The sequence below is a fragment of the Cyclospora cayetanensis genome, unplaced genomic scaffold (genome assembly GCF_002999335.1).
Source record: "Cyclospora cayetanensis isolate NF1_C8 unplaced genomic scaffold, CcayRef3 CcayRef3_contig_25, whole genome shotgun sequence".
Classification (NCBI taxonomy): domain Eukaryota; phylum Apicomplexa; class Conoidasida; order Eucoccidiorida; family Eimeriidae; genus Cyclospora; species Cyclospora cayetanensis.
Genome location: NW_020312203.1, coordinates 67,506 through 82,653, shown reverse-complemented (window position 1 = coordinate 82,653; position 15,148 = coordinate 67,506). Strand labels below are relative to the sequence as shown.

The 15,148-nt window shown below is 51.2% G+C and overlaps 2 protein-coding genes and 1 pseudogene across 2 annotated transcripts; 2 read left to right on the top strand and 1 right to left on the bottom strand.

Moving 5' to 3' along the window:
- Positions 1–791: 791 nt before the first annotated feature.
- LOC113147514 lies at positions 792–3,135 on the bottom strand (annotated as a pseudogene).
- Positions 3,136–6,634: 3,499 nt separating this feature from the next.
- LOC34621314 lies at positions 6,635–8,632 on the top strand. Its single transcript, XM_026338316.1, has 7 exons — positions 6,635–6,841; positions 7,038–7,080; positions 7,137–7,367; positions 7,546–7,622; positions 7,775–7,885; positions 7,970–8,350; positions 8,603–8,632. The coding sequence occupies exons 1-7, from the start codon at positions 6,635–6,637 to the stop codon at positions 8,630–8,632; spliced, it is 1,080 nt and encodes a 359-aa protein (XP_026194101.1).
- Positions 8,633–9,907: 1,275 nt separating this feature from the next.
- Positions 9,908–12,250, top strand: LOC113147513. Its single transcript, XM_026338315.1, has 6 exons — positions 9,908–10,205; positions 10,355–10,665; positions 10,772–11,332; positions 11,434–11,484; positions 11,623–11,715; positions 11,960–12,250. The coding sequence occupies exons 1-6, from the start codon at positions 9,908–9,910 to the stop codon at positions 12,248–12,250; spliced, it is 1,605 nt and encodes a 534-aa protein (XP_026194100.1).
- Positions 12,251–15,148: the final 2,898 nt, after the last annotated feature.

Here is a 15,148-nt window from a genome sequence, read left to right as displayed (position 1 = left end):
ATCTTCCCCCCTTTCGAGATGCGCACTTTCTTGCTCCCTACCTGTGCTTTGAGATTACCCGCGTGTAGAACCTCGGGACAGTCTTCGAAGTATCGCCACTTTCCAGGCAAGCAAAAATGAGAAGGGCGAGAAGAGGAAAAAGCGGTGCATTAACCGCTGAAACTGCCTTGAAGGAAGACAGACACACTAGCCAACAGCGAGCGAGCGATTCAACCAACACACCTGCTGTGAGACATTTGCTCGCTGTCGTCCAACAGCTAAAATGTGTGATCGTATTGCCCACAGAAAACATGTGCTATGTTTAAAAGAAAATTAAAGTGCACATTAGTCCAATAGTGCTCAGCGCTTCATGAACGATTCGTTGCATGCAACACAGTTGACTTCAAAACTCAAAATGGGCATAGGAAGGAATATAGGGGCAAAATACATGGGCATGTTTTTGCATGAATCTGAGTGTGGGGGATATCTCAGCCCCAAGCTTCTAAAGCAATATTCGTAGATGAAAATCAGTGTGTTTCGCGCAGAGCATGCCTGGGGAACGGCGATTACCAAGAAACGCAAGAACTACTCGCGCTGCTAGTTATATGGAGCTGCGAATTCTCTCGCAGGTTACAAAGCCCGGACGTCCTCATCGCATAGCCACTGAGACTAATGTTCTTACTTAAATTCCAATAGAAATTCCAGTTTATCGCCCTTGGTGCTCAATAATCCTATAATTTAACACTAATTTGGCTCTTTGTGGATCGTCGGCCTCCATATGGCTCACTCAACTGCGTAGCGAAGCCTGCGAATCATTCGGAGGGCTTGGAAGCTTTTTTATAGGCCAGAATTCGTAGTTCTGTGGCACCTGCAGCTTTCAGGACAGTCAATACATTTAAAAGAGCATTGATTTGTGAGAGATTGGCAGATGGTCCGAGCCATCAGGCTGCCAACTCCGCCCTCGTCACGTTCTGATGCACCTTGTAAAACCAACCCTTTCCACCAGAACCCATAATATCGGCACGACAGACACAGCCGACCGTCGCATGACAGGATTCCGTGAATAAATCTCTTGAGAGGATACCGCTGCGTACACTAGCCAGCTTTTCTTTGGCTATTTTCCCTGCTAAGGTGGCTGCTGACTTCAGACCACCAGGTCGAGGCCCAGATCGGAGCGTGGATTCTCAGTGTGCACCAGGGTTGCTGGAAGGTAGCAGATGTACATGTATACTGTTGTGCTATAAACTCACGCAGCACAACGAAGAAAAGCAAGCCAAACAATTAAACATTTGTGGGCGTTGGGCCCAAAGTGATGCAGAGGAATATAGTTGGTGGACACTGTCCATCTGCCTCAGGATTATTTGCAACGCTCATATTAAAGCCTATGTGTAGGCTGGTCACAAAGGCATGATAGAACGCACGAACAAATTTTGGTGTCTATCAGTAGTGACCTTTCCCAAGAATTCATGAGCTTATGGACTGAAGCTCATAATAGTTGAGCTACTTCCTGTGCCGTGACCTAGCAGGACCAAGGAATGAATGAGCATATTTGATGGGTCTGCCGAGAGAGATAAAATCCTGACGCTTGAACTTTGCGTTTGATGGTAAAGTCCACGGTGGCATCAGCACGAATTTTCTTGTGAGTCGCAAGGCTTTGCAAAAGGCCGAGTTTCGGAAAATTTGGTGCCTTGAGCCACTGACAATCTGAGCATGACAGTGCCTACTCCTTTGCCTAAGCACGCGTCCAAGGCCATTAGATGGACTGAGAGAACGCAAGCAGTGTAATTTAAATTTCTTCTGGCCCAAACAAAGAGGACCATTTGCTCTGTGTCAACTGGCACTGTGGAGCGCAGTCTGAATATACATGCGACGGGGTCCCCACTGTGTTTTGAATCGCAGCCGGGCATTCTCTAAGTGGTAGTGATACATCCCTCTACCCTCCTAGATTGTTGCCACGATAGTGAATGCGTGGGTGTTAAGAGCATATGACTCACGCAAATTTGATAAGTTCATGAATCGCCACAGATAAGAGCAGTTGCCCCGCATACTGATAAGGCGCTCGGGCGTTGCGAGAGCGCCTTGGCAACTGCACCCCTGACACCTTTGCTATCCTGTATCGTGAATTCGTTCTTCAGGGGGATTTCGTTCCAATCCTTGCCAGATCACACTCAAATCTTGCAATCGCAACACGAAAGCCAGGCGACACAATGTTGTAATAAAAACGAACATTGGCATGCCTTCACATTCCACTGCTTGCCCCGCAGCGACTGACGAGCACGCCGTAGGTACTGTAGGCGCTCTTGAGCCTGTCAATTGAACTTGAGACATCTTCCTCGTAGACAACAGCCCAGATCTCCTTGTTGGGCTTATTAAATTTACTCGCCTTTGCAGGTGAACTGGAGTATCAGCTGATCCAAACGGCATACAGGTCTATTCGAGTTTGCGAAGGAGAGTGTCAAGCACCGTTTTGTTCCAGTCAACAAGGTGACTGGGGATTCGTAAGAAGACGTCTGTAAAGTCATATGTCGTGACGACTGTTAATCCATGCAATTCGTCAATGAGGCATCGGGAACCTCTGTATACCACCGATCTTGCTTAGGGGCTTAGATATAACGTACATACGCCCTCTACTGTGCGTTTCTGGGACTAATACCGGGTTGAACAAAGGCGCTCGTTGTTCCCTGCACTTGGCCATTTTGCAGCAGATCATCCGCCTGTCTCTTAATCTCCTCAAAATGCCGTCTAGACTTGTGATTCCGCGGAACATGATCATGAGCTAATTTGAGAATTAGCTCAAGGCACTGCGCTGGACGGTCAGCAGCTGGCCAGCCTGCTGGGAGGCCCTTAATATTAGAGCTTCCTCGAATTCTTTGTTGATGCTTTTCGTTGCCACTATTCGTCGAGCATATTTTCAATCAAGTTTTCTGATAGTAAATCCATCGTAGAACCACTTAAGCAAGATGAATTCTCTAAGCCGCCTCCTCCAACGGTGCTGCTGAACCGCCCGCATGAAGACTTTAGCCCACCTTGTCAAGTTGCCGACTCTACTGGGTCCACCAGCGATGATGGCGTTGTTAAGAAGACACACAGTTGCTTTTTCCCACAGCTTTCTGGCGCATTGCTTACCACAGCGCGCAACTGTGGGCGAAATCGCATCTTTCATTAGATCACGTATGGCATAACCAGGTTTGCGTCGAAAGAAATTACAAAATTTACCGACAGGACCGAATTCTGATCAGAATTGGTATTTAGCTGCTGCACCTCTCCAAGTTTCTGCGCTCCGCAGTTCATCAATAGACCTTAGTCTTTGGGGCTCCGCTTACGAGTGAGCTGACAGTTTGCACGTCTACCCCTGCTCTACGGATAAGAGGTCCGCTTCGCATTCGTTGACAAGCAACGCTACCAATCCCCGGCGACTGAGTTTAACTTCTATCAGCGCAAAGTTGACCCGTGGTGGGTTCCCAACTGCGGATATACACACTTTAGCACCCTTACACTGCGCAGCAACGTGCGTGGGGGTCTCTCCGTTTCCCAAACGCGCCTGCTCTGCCCAACCAAAAAAGGTGCCTTTACTGGGCTGAGTCATGTTGCTCAGGTTCTGTACTTGTTTGCATGGGCTTGCAGTTTTAGAATATTCTAACCCACTTCCTACAGCAGAGGCCGGTGCGTCGTGAGGGAGCACTTTGGAGTTATCCAGAAAGTTGGGTTCCCTTACCCTGTTTTACTCACCACATGCTGCACGCTAGGGCCGTTCGGTACCACAGCGACATCCATAGGTTTTGAATTTCGTTTCGACTCCTCCTTTTCAGGTTACGATGCAGGGGCTGCATGTATTCGCCCTTGAAACATTATTCATTCATTATTGGTGGAAGGCTTACCAGTCGGTTGTCTACTTGCTGAATTGCTCCCACCCTGCGACCACCTGACGTGACACGTCAAGCAACGCGTCTGTTTGTCTACATTGTAGCTTTTGCGCATCAGAGTATTTCATTTCTTGATATGTCGACCTATTGATGGGTCCCTTCGCGCTAGTTTTCCCAGTTCTTTCAAAACTTGCTGGTGACCTGATCCCGGCACAAAACAATGTGTTGGGGCCTGCATTGAGGTGTGAGCTGTATTAATCCCTGCAGGCACACAGCTTTCCCTGCATGAAAGGTGCCCCAGCTGATTTGCTTTTTCCTGCAAAAACTACGCCGTGAGGACCACTTTCTTGTCTTTTTGTTCGTGGTACAAAGCGAGGTACATCTTCAACACGCCGAAAAAATCTTCGAGTGCTTGCTCACCCTTACAGTCACTATACCTTTTTGGTCAGCATAACCTCATTCACTCATCCATTAGCACTTACCAGCCAAAGCTTCATGCCTTTCTACCAGCTGTGGAGCTACTGCGTTCACATCAGCTTGAAGGCCGACCCAGCCGACCTAGCCGACCCAGCCGCCCCCGACAGGTATGATACAACCGACAAGTTCTGGAATTTTCCTATTTCAAGCTCTTTACAAGGAAAATAAGATCACTAAATCACCGAAAAGTTGGATAGCATTTACCCAGATGCTGTAGGGAAAGCTGACATGCCACTGCATTCACAGCCAGTGGATGAGCGGGAAACAGCTGCATCGAACCATTAGATGATACTACTTGTACGGCTCAATCTTAGTTCTCTGGAGGGAGACGCTTAACTCCACAGCACACCGCTAACAGATTTACTACAGCATTTTCAAAAAAATTCCTCCTTTCCCTGCCCGCTCCCTTCAAATGCCCAAAGATTAGGGGATAGGATAGCCAAAGAGCGAGTGGCTGAGCACCTCTGAACATTCCAAAGTTTCACACCTACTTGCATGCAACGTCTGGCACGCACGCCTGCATTGTTGCATCTTCTTTTATGGAGCTAGCAATAGTCTGCGAGAAAAACAGTTATGAATAGACACAATCCAGTATGTCAATTCTTCAGTAAGTCGTAGATACACCTTAAGCAAGAGAATATGCTTATCTAGTTTTGCCCGCTGCAAGAGCTGAAGGTCTCCCTACGGAGGACAGAAATGAATCTGTACGCTCAACCTGGAAGTAAGGGTATTCCGATTGACTGACTTGGCTGAAATGTCTCCCCGCCGGTGATAGGCCCCGTGAGGCAAACAAAGGGGTACGGGCAGCCTTGTGGCTCGAACGGAAACCGCGGCTTCAGTGGCTTGAAGTGTCCAAAAGAATCAGGTTTGTAGTAGGATAAAAGTTACACTCGATCATTGTCTACAACACTAGTTGTGTATAACCAAGACTTTTGTAGAGAATTGACAGCTTGGGTTCTGTGCTCTTAAACGCGCGCTTTCCTGCATTGTGGAACTGTCCAAGGTTAAACGTCGATTCTTATTGTACGTGTGCCCCACGTATTGCTACGTGCAGTTAGGTGTAGAAGAATGCTGGGTCAGTGCTAGGGGGCTAAAGCTTCACCAATGTAGATTATCTGTCTCTCTACCCCAATGCGGAAACCCTTTCGGGTAGGAGCGAGAAAGAAAATGGCGGAGAAAGCTTTTTTGAATGGACTTGTGAGAACTCTGAGCAAGTTGTTGTTTTGACACTTGGGGCTAAATATGTCCTATTCGTACCCAACAAGAGGGATTAATGCAAGGTGGGTCCCACATCAGCGGGAGTCGAGCTGTTCAATATGCCACCAAATTCAACTCAATCGGCTGCGACCGCTCGAGACGAATTTCGGAGCATCATTTTCTGAATGCTTGCATCAAGCCTGCCCTTGCTGGCCAGTCCTCGAGCACTCGCATAATCCAAGGGGGCGGGAGTCTAGGGATCCGAGTTTCGCAAGCACGCGCCCTATCTATCCCCGTGTGCACGTTTTTACGGTGTCTTTAAGAATGCACAATGTTTTCAACAAAAGTAGAACAGAAGACTCATGGAAAGGGCAGCTTTACACATTCAGCACAAGATTAGCGCCCCGGTAGGACATGATTCTATGTTATGATTTTGTATTTTGGGTTGAGCATTTGCTGCTTAGCATTTAGTGCTTGAACCTTCTTAGAAACGGCAAGGACAGTAGTGTGCGTGTAAGGAGTTGGACTTACGGAATTACATATGAAGGCATATCGGATATATGGCTTGAAGCCTTTTGTGCTGTGTTAACTGCATATGAAACTGGACTTTAGGGTTGGGGTTTCGTCGTTTGAGAATCTTGTGTTTTTATGGTCAAGGGCTTTTAAGGTGTACGGCCCCAGGTTTCTCGTTCTGTGTTCGATTGCTCGTTGCCGACACAGTGGGTCGTCTTTGCGGAAGCTTCCTTCAGTATGTATAGCCCCCGGTATCCCTGGCTCACCGCACTATTTTTCATCGGTTTTGAGCAGTCTTCTGTAATTCAACCATTTTCTGGCTTAAGAGCTCGCCGTCAATAGCATCAACTGAGCACGAACAGCAGCCAGCATAGTCCGCATCACGGGCCGCTGCACAGCACAGGACACCGGGAATTTGGCGTCAAGGGTCGAATTATCATCGATTCTATGCAAATTCTCAACTATGTGGGGCAGTAGGACTCATCAAGAGCAATTTTGGGGCCAATAAGGCTGCAGCCCTCTCTTAGTGCGCACACGCGCTGTCTTCTCGGGACCGCTCCGTCATTGCTGCTGTAAAAACAGCGGCAGTGGTAGCCGCAGCAGCGATGGACGAGCTGGACCTGGGCATTGTAGAGCGGAGGATCGCAGAGGGCGATTACTTGGCAGCGAGGGTTATCAGTCCCTCCTCCACATACACCGTGAGTGATGTCACAGCACCTGCAGCTGCAGTTGCAGCTGCAACAGCGGCAGCAGCTGCTGCAGCAGAGGTCGCGGCAGCTGCGGCAGCTGCTGCTGATATTGTATCCCGTCCAGTGAGCAATGAGGAGAGACTCAACAAACTGTTGCCGCAGCTTCAGGAGGGTCCCCTTGGGATCTCGCGGGAAGGCTCTCAGCCGAAAGCTTCTAGGAGAAGCAGCATCGCCTCTTCGTTGCTGAATTGGGGGCGCAGTGGAGGCCTCCCTCAGCGGGGGACTGCCTCAGAGGAGAAGCGCTGGGTGGCTTCAGAAGTTGGAACCCCCCAACAGCGGACTTTCTGGGGGTGCTCCGACGAGTTGCCTGCAGACGAGGAAAGCAGTGCGCTGCCACCACACTGGAAAAATCACGCAGCGGGTGATGCGGCGGCAGCAGCAGCAGAAGCAAGAACAGCAACAGCAGATCAACATCGGCGTCAGTCTTCCCAAGACCCCGCGCGTTTGTGCCAAAAGCAGCAGCAACAGCAGCTGCAGCTGTCTGAATCAGTGCTTCAGGCGATAGCGGTGCGGAAGTTACAACTTTTGCCCCTAAGAGAGTGGGAAGATGAACAGCGCGCAAGGCGAGAAGACTTCTTCAGATCCATCGGTCAGCGTGTATGAAAGTCTAGGGCGTAGTATCTAATTTTTAAAAGCTTTTTCGTGTGCCAGAGAAGCTTGTCTGACTTGCATCGGTAGGTGCAGTTACTGATATCTGTGAAAAAGCGTTATCTTTTGCTCGCTCTTCGCACGTTTCTCTGCCAGTGTGTTCGCTTCTGCTGCTGTAGGCGATGTGGTGGAGACCGTGGTGTCCGTCTTCCAACACAGCGAGAGGGACCATCAAGATCTGCTCAAGTTTTTTCGTGTAAGAAAGAGACGAGGACTCTGCCCAGCGGCGGCACTGAAAGGGGCAGGGGTAGCAGTAGAGGATGCGCAGCCGGTTTTTCATTGCTGCTTGCGCAGTAGTGCTGAACCCATGGCAGAAAAAGCGGCGACTTGGCTTTGTTGCGGTCTCAGGGGCGAGCAAAGGCGGATAAGGAGGCAGCGAGAGCGCTGAAGCATTGCAGCGTCCGTCTCTCCACCCGCTGCACTGCAGTGCAGCAGCAGCAAGGCAACTGTGCTAGCAGCAGCACTGCGCACCCGGCTGCAGCAGAAGCAGCAGCCTCCTCCGTTGCGCTATCATCAGACCGCTCTCCCGAGGGGCACCTGAAGGCGGATCTCATTCGTCAGGCCTCTACTGGCAACAGTAGCATTTTGAGCGAACTGTCGCCACGAAGGCTCCCTGAGGCTCCTCTTTGGGAGGAGTGGGATGACGCGGCACGCGAGGGCTGCGGCACCAGCAGGAGGAAGCCAGCGGGGAGCAACGAAGGCAACAAGAATTCTGGAACCCCTCCTTGGGTATCAGAGGCGTTCGAGCAGATGCGCGCTGACTCGGGGTCAGGCCCAGACGCCATCTCTTCTGCGTCTGTGGCTGCCGTTTCGGCGACAGGAATAACATCAGCTGTTTCGCTGGCAGCAGAGCCTCACGTATCTGGAGGGCAGCAGTTTGTCGAGGTGCAGGGTGTGTCAATGCTGGCAACAGCCACGCCAGAGGCCTCCCGCGGAGGAGACAGCATCACGAGCACCAGCAGCGGAGGCGGAGAGCAACACCTTCACAGCACCTGCAGCGACTCAGGAGCAGCAGGGACGAGAGCTGCTGGAGATAGCAGCTGCACAGCTTTGCAGCAGCAGCTGTGTGGGGGCCCCCTTGGTGTAGGTGCTTGTTTGTGCTGGTTGGGGGGCCTCCTTACGTGGACGCGCCAGCAGTCTCTACTGCAGGACTCACTGTCTACGTTTGCTGAGAAGGACCTCATAAGAGGTGAAGATTGGCCTTAAAAAGGCATACATGTGCACTCGCCGCTCACGGCTTGGGGGCAGTACCAAGGGTACCCTACCTCGTTCCTTGCAATCCCGTAGGGGGGCCCCCTTGTGTTTCCACAATTCTCTACGGTTGTCGCACGTGCGTCTGCCGTTGCTGCTTGTGCGGCTGCACAGCGCACCTCGAAGAATTGACGCTGCGCTACACGAGGGAAGGATCGAAGGAGATTGGCAGGCTTCAGCAGGCAAGGGCCCATTATTTTCCCTGCTGAGCCTATTCTCCTTCCTATGGCTGCTCCTCTTCCTGCCGCTGATGCGCATGCTGATAGGTCTACACACGCCGTATTCGGCGATTTCCGCTCCTGGCGTCAGTACTGCGAGTGATATCTGTTGCTGTGAGGTGCCTTTCCCCAGCTGTTGGCGGCAGCCAAGAAGGCAGATGACGCCACTCATGAGGCCTGGAGCGCATATGTGCAAAGATTAAATTCAACGTCTGAGGTCTGTTGGCGCGTCTCAATGTCTTTTAAGCTTTTTTTCACGGATATATCAGTGGTCGATGGTCATGATTTCTCACATAATTTTGCGCCTTCCTCCATCTCTTTATGGTTCGCGTGTGTCTCAACCCTCTCTCTCCCCTTACATTCACCTTTCTTCCTGTCTCTTGGGGTCTGTGCGTCTCTCATCTTCCGCCACGGTCTGTCGCCTCGCCCAGCTTGCTAGCTTGCTTCACCACTCCTGCTGAAAGAGAGCACGGGACGTTTGCGCGCGCTTCGGTGTCATGCAACGTTTCCCATGTGTTCGTGTCCATCATGCTAAGAGAGGCAACGACCCATTTCTTTTACCGAGACTTTGCAGTTGACAAGGCGCCACTCCATCTATCCCTATGCTTCTTGCCGCCCCTCCCCGTAGCCTCCACTTTCCCACTTTCGCCTGTTCTGTGCCTCCGCAGCCTGCTTCTTTTGCCAGGCAGCAAATGCACAAAAAGAAGCCTTCATGCTGCTGGTTGAGCGAACACAAGTACAGAGCAGCCGTGAGACCTGCTTCCTCACACCTTCCACAACTATCTGCCGTCGTGCGCAGTACCTCTCTATCCCAAGCACGGATAATATTAGGGGGAGAGCTACTCATCCTTGAGGCGTCTTGACGGATATCCGTATAATTAATCTGCTCTCCTGTGTGAAACCATGCATGTGATGCAGGCACGGAAGGCCTCTGCCGCCGCCCGCCAGCTTATGAGATGCGCTCTTCGCTGTCTTCAAAGCTTTCATAGTCTCGAAAGTCCGCACCAGACGCATGCAGCCCCACAGAACCCCAGTGGACTGGCAGTGGCCACAGGGGAACCGCCAGCCTTACAGCCTACTCCAATCTCATTGTGCAGCGTTGCCGCACACGGCGCGGCCTCGGTCCGTGTGCAGCCATTCACTGACAAAGCAGCCAGTGCATGTGCGTGCTGAGACTGCCATGCTGTTGCGACTTTACGCAGCGTGGCGCTCAGACGCCCTGCGTCAGATCTGCGAGGCGTTCATTCTGAAAGCGTACAGCCACTGCACAGCAGCAGCCGTGACTCTCGAGCGAGTTGCAGAGACACTGGGTTAGTCTGTTTTGCCGTTGTTGTGTGCGTGCCGTAACGCCTTATGTAGCTTCCTCCTCCTCCCCTCATCAGCAGCCCCCTCTTGATGCTGTGGTGCGTCTGTGAATCTCTTTGGCGACTTTGCCGAGTGCCTGCTGCTGCTGTGGCAGGTCTTACCCTCCCTGGCGTGAGCGGCGGCGAGTCAGCTGCCGCTGATGCCTCTCGCCAGTGTCTCTCCCTTCTGGAAAGCCTGCAGCTGTCTGTTGCTGCTGCTGCTCCTACGCTCCGAGAGCAGCCCAGTGGCTTGGCCAGCGATGAACAACCAGTCGTCCAGCAGCAACAGCACCAGCACGGGGCAGCTGATAAGCGGAAGAGCGTGGCCTCGTTTACGCTTCTCACGGATATGCCGGGGCCCAACGAGGGGCCCCCAGGGGGCACTATCAGGAACGGCAGTAGGCCTCTTCAAGGCGAGAGTTGCCAGGTGTCTCATGACTCCGCGAATGGCCTGGGGAGCTCACAGACGCGACGGCTAACTTTCAGTGACTGCAGTAAACTGAAGCCTTTATGGCTCCTTCTCAAGGAAGAAGGTGAGGGAGGCAGCATCTCGTCAAAAGGATAGCGATGCTGGCAATAGGGGATATGTAGAGAACAGTAAAAGACCGGAACGAGGTGGATTACCCTTGGAAAGCAAAAGGAAAGAGACGCGGCGGCACTCCTGTTTCTCCACTTATCTCTCTCTCTCTCGCTTCATGAACAGCCCATTTTCCTTGCGTCAAGTTGCAGCCCCCACTATCTACGCAGCTTTTCCCCTGCCTGCGCCCTCCTTAGGCTTGCTTCAAGAGAAGAACGCTGGTCAAGTTCCACCTCCCTTTCGCTGCAGCCTTCTTTGTGCAGCAGCGGAGACTCTAGCGAGGGAGGAACCGCCTCCAAGAAGCCCTCTGCTACTGCGCAGGGGCATGGCCGAGCTACACATTGGAGGCCTCTCCTCGTTGCTCTCGCGCTGGCAGCCGGCGATTGTCTGTCTCTCGAAGTCCCGACTCCTCCACTTCTTTGCTTGTGCAGAAGAAGAGGTTCCCATTAGAACCTTCTTCGTTGGAGGCGCAGAGGTCAGGATTTGTGGAGGCGGGTATGCGGTTCTCGGTGGCACTGTAGGCCTTGGGCCTAGTGCTGGCTATTTTTTTTACTGTTTAGGGTTCTGTGCTTAGCGCTGGAATTTAGATGACGCTCGCCTTGTTTCTGGCTGGTTCAGGTGAAGCGCACAGGCAGCAGAGAAGGGGCGAAAATGGACATTCAAGTGACTGTGAGCGACGAGGGCTGAGGCCTGAGGAGGGGGACTGGGGTCTAAGAGATTCGCATTCACTGCCTATTTTGCAGTGCAGCTGTGCTGCTTTGTCTGGCCTTTATGGTTCTGCGTTTCGGGTTTGGGGTGTACGAACAGGAAAAGAAGAGAAGAGGCTTCCTACCGCGGTCTTCTTTGGTATTTAGGGTCAACGGCAGTCGGGAGTGCAAGGAGTGGCTGTCTGTCTTGGAAGTCCGTTGCTAGCCTCCTTTTCCTCGTCGCCATGAACCAGCCAAACCAATCCCTTGTCCCTGAGTTTTCTGGGGTTCTGCCTCTAAACTCCGTCTATCCCGATCTCTGCGACCAACTTTCTTTTCTGTTCGTGTCTGCTCTCCCTCCATTGCCTCCCTGTCTTTGCCTGCCTAGAACACTAGAGAATTATCATTTGCGGTAGAGGATTAGTAGCTTCGGACTTGCTACTTTGGCCTTTGTGCAGATGGCAGCAGACGACAGGGCCTTCCTTGCTTCGGCACAGGATATAAACACGGGTCATGCGGCTCCCGTAGATGCGTGCGAGCCCCCCTCTTACGCATCCAGGATCGTTAAGGGGACCCCTGGAGATCCCAGTGCGACATTCTACAGCAACAATAGCAATTCTGCCGAAGCGTACGGTGTGCAGCATCTGATGCCATATCCTGCTGCTACTGGAATGCAGCACTTAGACGTAGGGGCACATATTCCTTCTGGGAGTATGGATGAGGTGTCTCTTGATGAGCCACCATCTTAAGGCAGACTTCTCCTGCACACAATCTCCCCATAATGCACGTATGTTGCTGCATCCGCTATCCCCATATGTTTTTTCTCTCGAAAGCTGCATTCTTGGCCCTCCCGCAGGGAACTTCTCATGGCTTTCGCGTGCGGTTGGCTTTTTTGTCATTTGAGGCTCCAAGCTGTGGCCCTTTTCGTCTAGCGGTCATCCGCTTGTCTCAGAGATCACCGTAGGCATCCCTTCCAGGGGCTCTTTTGGCATGGCCCGCCTCGCTAAAAGCCCATTGGGCTGGTTTACCTACCCACATTTGTCTAGAGGATGCAGATTATTCGCGGTTACTCCCTATATCTTTACGAGTATTGAACCGCCCAAGCAATTGTAAAAGGTCAAGCACTGGCTACCAATACACTTTGAGAAGCCCAGGGCGGTTGCGGGTGGGCACGAGCACAGCGCACATTAGAAGAAGGGAAATAAAGAAAGCAGCGGAGGCGCACACTTGTCCTCCAGTGTGAATTGCAGCAAGCACTGCTTCCGTTCAGCGCCTTAAGGTGGTAGATTTTGCGTCAGAGACGCTGTCGGCTAGGGTCAGGAAGGAGGGCAGCCGCATCAGAGAAAATTAAGTGTAATAGGAATCAGTAGATGTGATAGACAGGGGCTCACTTCGGGGCAGGGCAGCCTTCCTAGCTTTGGACACCCCGGGGTCTTCAGCCAAGCGATTTACCAACAGGAGGAAGGCGCATGCTGGTGTGGCGGTGTAGGGCGAGAGTGGGCAATGACCTCTCTATGGGGTAATCCTTAGACCTTGGCAACAAGAGAATAGTGATACTCTTCCCCCTTATTACTCGTAGAAAAGGGTATCAGTGCTCATAAACTACGTTGGACCTCCCACATGTTGATGCTCCCTTGTTATACCATTCATGATGTAAAGAGGCCATTTTCTGGTCTATCTGGCGGTCATCAGTGTATAATGATTGCTTCACACTGCAGTGCCTTTAACTTGCTTTTGGAGCACAGAAAAGTGAAGGAAGAAAGAACTTCTTGGCTTTGTACATAGATACTTGTGGCTAGAAATTTGTATTATGGTGTAATCAGCTGCCTTGATGGGCTCTTTGGGGTATGACACAGCCTGAAGGTATGACTTATGGTTTACTTGCTGTTGTTTCTCTCTGTTGCCCCGTGTTCGTTTCCTCCTCCTTACCTTTCAGCACTCTTGTACTTGCTTGAAGCCTCTGACATGCTTGCAGAGAGGATCTGTAGCAGGCGGGGTCCTGGGACCAGTGGAGTAATGTAGCTGTTAGCAAGGCTTGTGTAGCAGGCCGTTATGACTATGCTGACACTAAGTTGGGTCGATTAAGGATATATCCGAGTATTTTTTTGCATCGGGTAGGTGTGTTATCTTCTATTTGCCGAAGCACTGTAACGGGCTACCCTACATCCTAGAAACTTCTACTAGTAGTCGTGTGCCTTCGTGGAAATTTAACTGGACTGTCGCTCATATCTACTTTTATTGCAGAATGTGGTTGGCTTGATGCAAGGAGAGGCAGCGTTCAGTGTGTGCGCACTAGAAACTGTGTGCAACTACCTGTAAACGCTCGGGGCGCAAAAAAGATGCAGCTAGGTGCACCTCAGCTGTTTCTCTCCCCTCGTATCAAAATTCAAAGGGAAGTTTGTGGGTGAAGGTGAGAGTTCTTTTGAGAAATACTTAATAGATTCCCATTGTGTTTTTGTTGTCTCAAGTTAAGTGTCTCCTTATGGAAACCTTGGGCACAATGATATAAGCAATGTGAGATTTACATTGTCAGAATAGGAGTTCTGAGTACCTATGCGCGGAGGCGATATGCTCAATTTGGTGCACATGCTCAAACGTTTCGATTAGCGGGAAGCTACACTTGGTCTCGCTTTATTACCGCTGCTATCTTTCAGTAAAAATAATTCGAGTGCTGGTCGGTTGGCTTGACGGTATGCACATTCTATTTGTTTTCTCAAAAGATTAGATAGTAAATTTCATGACGACGCCTACTGTGCGCGTGTGGACTAAGCAGCCATGTGCAACTGCGTGCGAACAAAGGCGCTGAGAAGATGCAAGAAGGTGAACCCTAGCTGTTCTCTCTCCTCATGCTAGAATATTGTGGGAGGAGAAACAAGGTAAGAAGATGGGGAAGTTTCCTGGAAGGGACACTGGTATTTTTAAAATCAAGGTTTGGCATGTTATGGGAGCTAAGGATCTCTTTCCAGAGACCCCAAACGATGGACTGCGGCAGCTCGTAGGCTGCAGCTCCTTGCATCCTAGTATGCCTCTTTTCCCCTGTGTCCAGAACCATGTGGCCCGAATACCGTGGGAAGAGAACCCTTCTTGTTAATGCGCTAAGGATCTTCCTTTATGTTCTGGGCTTTGTGTTGAAGGTATACGTACAGCCGCCTAGAGAGGAGTGCTACTCTCAGAGTGCTTCTTCCCTGAAATAGCAGTAGGCGAATTCGGCAGTTCTAGTTGGGTGCAGAGTGCTACGGTCATGGGCTGACTACCTTGCCCTAAAAGGGTTGCGGGAGTCTGTCGAGGATTATGAATTACTGAGAGGTCTCCCATGGTTGTGCTGTGCCTTATGCTGCCGGAGTGGCGCAGCCTCTCACAGCGAGTACGCCTCCAACTGAGTCTCCTTTTGTCAGCTTGAGCAGCTATTGTATACCTCGCTTCTTAGCGTGATTGGATTACGCCCATACGATCTCTGCAACAGTACAGGAGTGGATTTTTTCCATGTGTGCCATGACGAATGCCGTGTGGCTCTAGCTGTAGCTAGAGCGGTGGTAGCATAGTCATTGCATAGCTAGCAAAAAGGCTCCAGTTACAGTGATGAAACCACAGCAGCAACATTAGAAGCCCCAGAGGCCACGAGCTGCTGCCGTCCTTTGCCGGGGTCC